At 44.4% G+C, this 7,500-nt stretch overlaps 1 protein-coding gene across 1 annotated transcript in view; it reads right to left on the minus strand.

Moving 5' to 3' along the window:
- LOC122256352 (fructose-bisphosphate aldolase) overlaps positions 1-1,180 on the minus strand; it is a 2,628-nt gene extending 1,448 nt beyond the window's left edge. The window contains exons 1-3 of the mRNA XM_086531907.1: positions 945-1,180; positions 496-615; positions 1-187 (exon numbers count right to left, since the gene is read on the minus strand). The exon at positions 1-187 is cut by the window's left edge and continues 59 nt beyond it. Coding sequence (XP_086388033.1) covers positions 1-187; positions 496-615; positions 945-1,148 — 511 coding nt within the window. The 5' untranslated portion in view covers positions 1,149-1,180. The remainder of the gene's footprint in view (positions 188-495; positions 616-944) is intronic.
- Between the last annotated feature and the right edge of the window lie 6,320 nt (positions 1,181-7,500).

Genomic DNA, 7,500 nt, shown 5'->3' on the forward strand with positions numbered 1-7,500 from the left:
GGACGTTAGCATTCTCCAGCATGCCCTGGTAGCTGGGGGTGTTGGTGCCAACCTTGAGGACGCAGCGCCACTTAGCGAAGTCACAGCCGTCCTTCTTGTACTGAGCACAGCGCTGGGACAGGTCATCGAGACCCTGGGTTGTGCTCTCGCCTTCAGATCCCATGAGGGGGACGACACCTTTGTCGACCTGCGGAGAGAGATGTAGTCTGTTCACTCGGGACTTAAGAGCGTTAAGAGTTTTTTTGGGCCTCTTGATTGTATATTTCGATTAAAGAGATATTTTAAAATTCGGAAGATTTGATTCCATGGTCTTATTCTATTCGAAGCTTCTTCATTTGATCAGACTCTACATAAAACAATGATCATCTATTATCTGACAGCTCCCCAACTAAATGTAATATTTATAAATCAAACACAAAATTCATCAGTCCTTTTACAAAATCCACAATTCATAAATAGATCGCAAAAACAGAAAAAAAACTCTTCCAAACTAACCTTGATTCCGGGAATGATACCGAGCTGCTTAATCAGATCGACGAAGGGGCGACCGTCATCTGTTTTCTGGTAGAGTGTCTCGTGGAAAAGAATCACACCCGAGATGTAGTTTCCGAGCTCCTTTATAAAAAAAAAGAGAGGATCAGAATGCGCTCTTTGTATAAATCATAAAACTAAAAAAAATAGGACAATTGTGTATGCAATAGACTTCTTAAAAAAGGAAAGATTAGTTGGATTCGCATGGAATACCGTCTGGACAGCTGGAATTCTCATTAATATCCACACCTTCAAAACATACACAAATTTCAAGCAGAGCCTCTACCTTTAATCAAAGTCCCCCAAACCTAACAAGTCCCACTCAAACCTCGAGGGACTTAAAGAAACAAACAAAAAGCCTTACCCTCCAGTTCTCAAAAAAAGGAAAGTCCCCCCTCAGCCCTCGAACTTACCTTGTCGGAAGTGAAGAGCAGCTGGCGGTACTTGCGCCTGTTCTCATCCGTGTTCTCGAGGCCGATGTTCGACAGACGCTTGCCCATGGTGCCTGTGGATTCGTCGGCAGCCAAGATGCCTTTCCCGGGGGCCACGATGGCCTTGGCGATGCGCCTGAGCTCAGCCTGAAGCTCAGGGGCGGGGTAGCTGAAGTAGGTGGTCATGGTGGTTCTGGTAGGAGGGGGGAGGAGGAGAACGTTGTCTTTGAGTATGGAAGAGAGAAAGAAAGAGAAAAAAGAGAAAGAAAAGAAGAACTCATCTGTTGAGGTATTTTGAGATGGTGATTCGATTTTTTTTTAATAATTCGGTCAGGATTATTTGTAACATTTCATTTTGAATTATTGTCTGATTAGGCGTGAAATGCGTAATATTTTACTTGTGTTTGCGTAACTGACTGGCATCTACTGATACCTGCAAACCCCTAAGTAATTATGTTGGCTCAGCCTCTGCGGAATTCTGAATTAAGTAAGCACTACAAAACTATTTGCTTTCTCCTGAAGTCAAATTGATGTAATCTCGGCACATTCTCATGCCAGTATCTCTTTACACATACGGATCTAAGCTGAATCTAGCACGATGTAAGACAGACCCAATTATTGCCTTACTAACCGTGCGAATACAGATTGCATTTGTAAATATAGGAATCCCATCTTAATTGATCTTGGCTACAGCCAGGACAAAATTGCAAAATAAATAATTTCTACAGCCGTATCTGGTTCTTATATATATCAAATATACGTTTTCAGCGCCATTCTATGACCAAATAAGGAACACGACTTTTTCCTTCTCATACTGTTAAAACAGTCTTTCCTTATCGTGAGAAACCTATTTTCTATTCGGTGTGTATTCTAATATATATAAACATTTTTGCCTGACGAAAATGAACATTTACAAAATAAATCTCCCAAGATGCTTTGGTAGGCACCTTGCAACACTCTGCAATGACCTTGAGAATAAACAGCCTCAAACGAGTTCTGTGCAACTACCAAAGTTAACTCGCCTCCTCCGCGGTGTTTAATATAATGCAGTTTTATATCATAAGCCATCTAAATATAACCTTCCCCTCGTTACATGTTTAAGATTAGCTAAATAATGAAATAAGGTCAAATATTCAAAATAGTTAATTATACAGAAAAAAATAAATAAAAGCAAATGCAAGACATAATAGTTCTGACATGTTTTTGTTGTTTGTTGTTCGTCAGTGGCGCTGCGGGTAACTCGCTCAGGGAGAAGGGGGGATGGGGGATGGGAGGGATGAGGAGAAGTCACTCGGGCTCCTCAAGGCCAGCTCAACATGTGCAATGAATCGTCAATCACGTATTGTCAACAATACCCAAAACCCTCTCCGTCAAAACCACGAACGACAAAGTGTGGGAGACAAGTCGACGTGTGTGATTAAGACGCATTTCCTGCGAGATAAAACCCGGGTATCAGTCGCTGCTTAATGAATGAATGCCGGCCGGTATACCCCCACCGGCCGGCAGATATTTGTTACCACAAGGTGACCCTTTGTAGTACCCCCCTCCTCCTCTCCCTTTCCCCCTCTCCTCTCTTCTCCTCTCCTCCCCTCCCCCCTCATCCTCTCCCCTTCCCCCTCTCCTCTCCGGCCCAGTACCCCCCTCCCTCCCCCCTGTTGCCCCGGGAAACGACGCCAGCCTTGCGCAGTCTCATGCCCTGGGTACAATATCCTGCCACTGGGCAACCACCCGGCGACAAGGGGGTATTCTGGCACCCTCTCTGATGCTCGGACGACTGGCAACCGAGTAAACCGTCTGATTGCCTTGGAAATTGCCTTCTGTTGCTTGCTTGCTTGTGTGGTTCCGAGTAAACCGTCTGATTGCCTTGGAAATTGCCTTCTGTTGCTTGCTTGCTTGCTTGCTTGCAACGTGGGATTTCAGGGCACAGTTATATTTAAACTCACGCGTTGACCTTCGGGACTACAACGGCAGGACTGTCTGCCTTTATCCCTGTACAATTCTGATGCTGTTCAGTATATCTTTAAACCGACAGGATTTTGCACGGAGAGACAACACTCCCAATACTGACGAAATATAAATAAATACACATCGAATACAGATTTTTAAATAAAGACAACCATAATCAACCCAAAAATTAGATCTAACCTAACACAATATCCTTCTACCCAAGGACGGACAGACAGACAACAGAACGGGCAAATAACCTTTACAAACAACTAGTTTTTTGTTCTAGCGGAAAAGTTCAAGAAGACTGAACCATTATTTAAAAGACCTTCCTAATGGCAATGTAATTTCGTTCTTTTAAAGGGATTCAGCAACCATTATAAAAAAAATACAAAGGTAATGTAACTATCAGGGTAAACAAATAAATCCTATTCTAAATAAAAAAATAACAAACAACAAATACATAAACGCCCATGCATATCTCCAAACCTGCCCCCCACCCCCCCCCCTCAAACCTGCCCACCAACCCATACACTCATCACTAATCCCTCATCAATCATCATCAACTCACTCACCCTCACTTCCTCACCTCAACTCACTCACTCAACTCACTCACTCAACACACTCCAATCACTCATAAACTCACTCACTAACTCATCCTCACACTCACACCAAATCACTCTTCAAACTCACTCACGCAACTCACTCACTCAAATCACTTACTCAACTCACTATCAATCACTCACTCAACTCCTCACTCAACTCACTCACTCAAACTCACTCAATCACAATCACTCACTCAAACTACTCACTCAACTCACTCACTCAACTTCACTCAACTCAATCAATCACTCAACTCATCACTCAACTCAAACACTCAAATCACTCCACTCAATCACTCACTCAACTCACACTCACTTACTCACTCAACTCACTCACTCAACTCACTCACTCAACTCACTCACTCAACTCACTCACTCAACTCACTCACTCAACTCACTCACTCAATACATGGATTCCTACATGAACAAAAACACTCAACTCAACTCACTCACTCAACTCACTCACTCAACTCACTCACTCAACTCACTCACTCAACTCACTCACTCACTCAACTCACTCACTCAACTCACTCACTCACTCAACTCACTCACTCACTCAATTTAAAAGCCGAAGATCATATTCATTCCTCTATCACATGATCTTACGAAAGAGGTGAGCGAGATAGAGAGAGATAAGAAAGATAATCTTCAGCAGAAGAATTTTCCGAAACGAAACGTGGAAATTGCGTTTCTTGTTTTGTGAAGTTACTCATTTTCGTTCATGTGATTTTTGGACATATTGGAAGAGAGAGAGAGAGAGAGAGAGAGGAAGGAAGGAAGGAATGAGGAGAAAGGAATGAGGAGAAAGGAAGGAAGGAAGGAGGAAAGGGAGGAGGAGAAAGGAAGGAAGGAAGGAAGGAGGAAAGAAGGAAAAAGGGAGGAAGGAAGAAAGGAGGAGAAAGGGAGGAAGGAAGAAAGGAGGAGAAAGGGAGGAAGGAAGAAAGGAGGAGAAAGGGAGGAAGGAAGAAAGGAGGAGAAAGGGAGGAAGGAAGAAAGGAGGAGAAAGGGAGGAAGGAAGGAAGAAAGGAGGAGAAAGGGAGGAAGGGAGGAAGGAAGGAAGAAAGGAGGAGAAAGGACGGAAGGAAGAAAGGAGGAGAAAGGAAGGAGGAAAGGAGAAGAAAGGGAGGAAGGAAGAAAGGAGGAGAAAGGAAGGAATAAGAGAGGAAGAGTGGAAAGGACAGGAGGAGAAAGGGACAGAAGGATCCTTAAGGAAGGAAGGAAGGAAGAAAGGAGGAGAAAGGGAGGAAGGAAGAAAGGAGGAGAAAGGGAGGAAGGAAGAAAGGAGGAGAAAGGGAGGAAGGAAGAAAGGAGGAGAAAGGGAGGAAGGAAGAAAGGAGGAGAAAGGGAGGAAGGAAGGAAGGAGGAGAAAGGAAGGAGGAAAAAGGAAAAAGGAGGGAGGAGGAAGGAAGAAAGGAGGAAAAAGGGAGGACAGGAGACAAAGGAAGAAAGGAGGATCTTTGACCCCACCAAAAGGGAGGAAGGAAGGAAGGAAGAAAGGAGGAGGGAGGGAAGGAAGGAAAGAAGAGGAAGGAAAGGATGAGTGAGGAAAGAGGATAGGAAAGGATAGGAAAGGGTAAGAAAGGAGGAGAAAGGAGAGGAGGATAGGAGTGGTAGAGGAGGGGGAGGAGAGAAAGGAAGGAAAAGGAAGAAAGAGGAAAGAAGAAAGAAAAAGAGGAGAGGAGGAGAAAGGAAGGAAGGAAGGAGTGAAAGGAAAAAAGGAAAGAATAAAGGTAGGAGAAAGGAGACGGAGCAGAAAGGAAAGAAAAGGAAGGAAGGAAAAAGGAGGAGGATAGGAAGTTTGGGAAGGGGAAAGGAGAGGAGGAGTCAGGCAGGAGGACGTAGATAAAAGGAAGGAAGAAGGAGAAAAATAGGGAGGATAGAGAAGAAAGGAGGAGGAAAGGGAGGATAAAGGAGAGGAAACGGTGGAGAGAAAGGAGGAAGCGGAGAAAGGATTGGAGGGTTTGAAGGAATAGGAAAGGAGAGGAAAAGGTAGGAAGGATAGGAAGGATACAGGAATTGTGTTAGGAACAAAAGAAGAGAGGAACGGAATAGGAAAGAGAATAAAGTACATAAAGTAAAGGAAAGGAGGAAAACAGAAGATAGGAACGGAAGAAAGGAGGAGAAAGGAAAGGAAGGAGGCGTGAGAGGAGGAGGAAGGTAGGGAGGAAGGAAGGGAGAAAAAGGAAGGAAAGGATAGGAATGGAAAAAAGGATGAGGAGAGAGGAAAACAGGAAGAAAGGAGGAGAAGGCACGGAGGGAATGGAAGGAGGGGAAGTAAAGGAGGACGGAAAGGAAAAGGAGGAGAAAGAGAGAAAGGATAGAAAGGATAAGAAAGTGAGACCAGGCAAAAGGATAAGGAGAAATGACAGAGGATAAGAAAGGAGGATAGGTGAGGAAGCAACAAAAGAGGAGAAAGGATAAAAGGAAGGAAAGGATAAGAGTAAGATGGAGGAAGGAAGAATAAGGAAAAAGAGACGGTAAATAGGAAGAGAAGGGGCATTGGAAAAGGAAAAGGAAGAGGAGGAGGAAAAGAAACCAGGAGAACGAGGAGGAAGGATAAGAAAAGCGAGGAGAAGAGAATTGAAGGAAGAAAGTGGATTGATAGGAAGGAAAGGAAGGAAGGAGAGGAAGGAGAGAGGAGGGAGGATAAAGAAGGTAAGGAAGGAGAGGAAGATAAGGAAAGGGAGAAAGGAGGAAGGAAGAGGCATAAGAGAGAGAAAGGAAGGAAAGGAAGGAGGAAAGGAAGAAAGAAGGAAAAGGAGGAAGGAAGGAAGAGGGAAGGAGGAAGAGGAATAGGCTAAGCAAGGAGAAAAAGGAAGGAAGGAGGAAGGATATAAAGGCAGAAAGGAAAGGAGGAGAGATAAGGAGGATAAAGGATAGGAAAGAAAAAAGGAGGAAAAAGGAGGGGGTTAAGGGATAAGGATAGAAGGGAGGAGGACTACGGATGAAAGGATAGGAAGGAAAGGATATGTAAGGGAAGGCAATAGGAAGGAAACGAAGAAAAGGAAGAAGGAAGACAATAAAAAGAAAAGAAATAGGGGAGGACAGATAAAGGAGCAAGGAGAGGAGGAAATTGGAGGAAGGAAAAAAGGAGGATCGAAACCAGACCAAAAAGGAATAGAAGGAGGAGAACAATAAAGGAGGAAGTAGGAGGAGAAGGAAAGAGAGGTTAGGGGAAGGTGAAAGGATAGGAGAAAAGGAGGACAAAAGAAAAAGAGGAAGAAAGGAAGGAGATGAACGGAGGAGGAGGTCAAAAGAGGCGAAGGAGAAGAAGAAAGGAGGAAGGAAAGGAGAGGAAGTGAAAAAGGCAAGGAGGGGAAGAAGGAGGGAGGGAAGAAAGGAGGCATAAAGGAGGAAGGCGGAGAGGAGAAGCGGAGGAAGGAAGAGGAGGATGGAAAGGGAATGGATAAGGAAGAAAGGAAGGAGAACCCTCCCAGGAGGATTAGGATTAGAGAAGGAAGAAAGAGAGGAAGGATAGGGAGTGAAAAGGAAAACAGAAGGAAAGGAATGATAAGGAAGAAAGGAGGAGGTAAGTTAGGAGGGTTGAAGGAGAAAAGGAGAAAAGGAGGAGTAAATAAGGTAGAGGAAAGGTAGATGGAATAGGAAGGAAGGAAGGGAGAGTAAGGAGAAAGGAAGGATAAGGAAGAAAGGAGGAGGAAGAAGGCAAAGAGGAGAGGAAGGAAAGGAGAAAGAAGGAGGAGAAATAGGAGGAAGGAGGAAAAAGGAAGGAGGAGGAGGGAAAATGGAGGTGAAGGGGGGACGTGGAGGATAGAAGAAGAAGAAGGGGAGGAAGAGGGAAGAATTGGGGGAAGATGGGAGGAGAAGAAGTGGGGGTAGGAGGAGGGAAGAAGAAGAGGGAGGAGGAGGAAGAGGGAAGGGGAAGAGGGGGAGGGGCGTGAAGGTCTCGCATGGGTAGCATTGCTGTTACCAGGCGCAAATTATACGTTCACGTATCATTCAGACACGTGTAGTGTTTTTTTTTCATATGAGAT

This window comes from Penaeus japonicus, unplaced genomic scaffold (assembly GCF_977035675.1).
Source record: "Penaeus japonicus unplaced genomic scaffold, GWHDUDI00000001_assembly GWHDUDI00000036, whole genome shotgun sequence".
Lineage (NCBI taxonomy): Eukaryota > Metazoa > Arthropoda > Malacostraca > Decapoda > Penaeidae > Penaeus > Penaeus japonicus.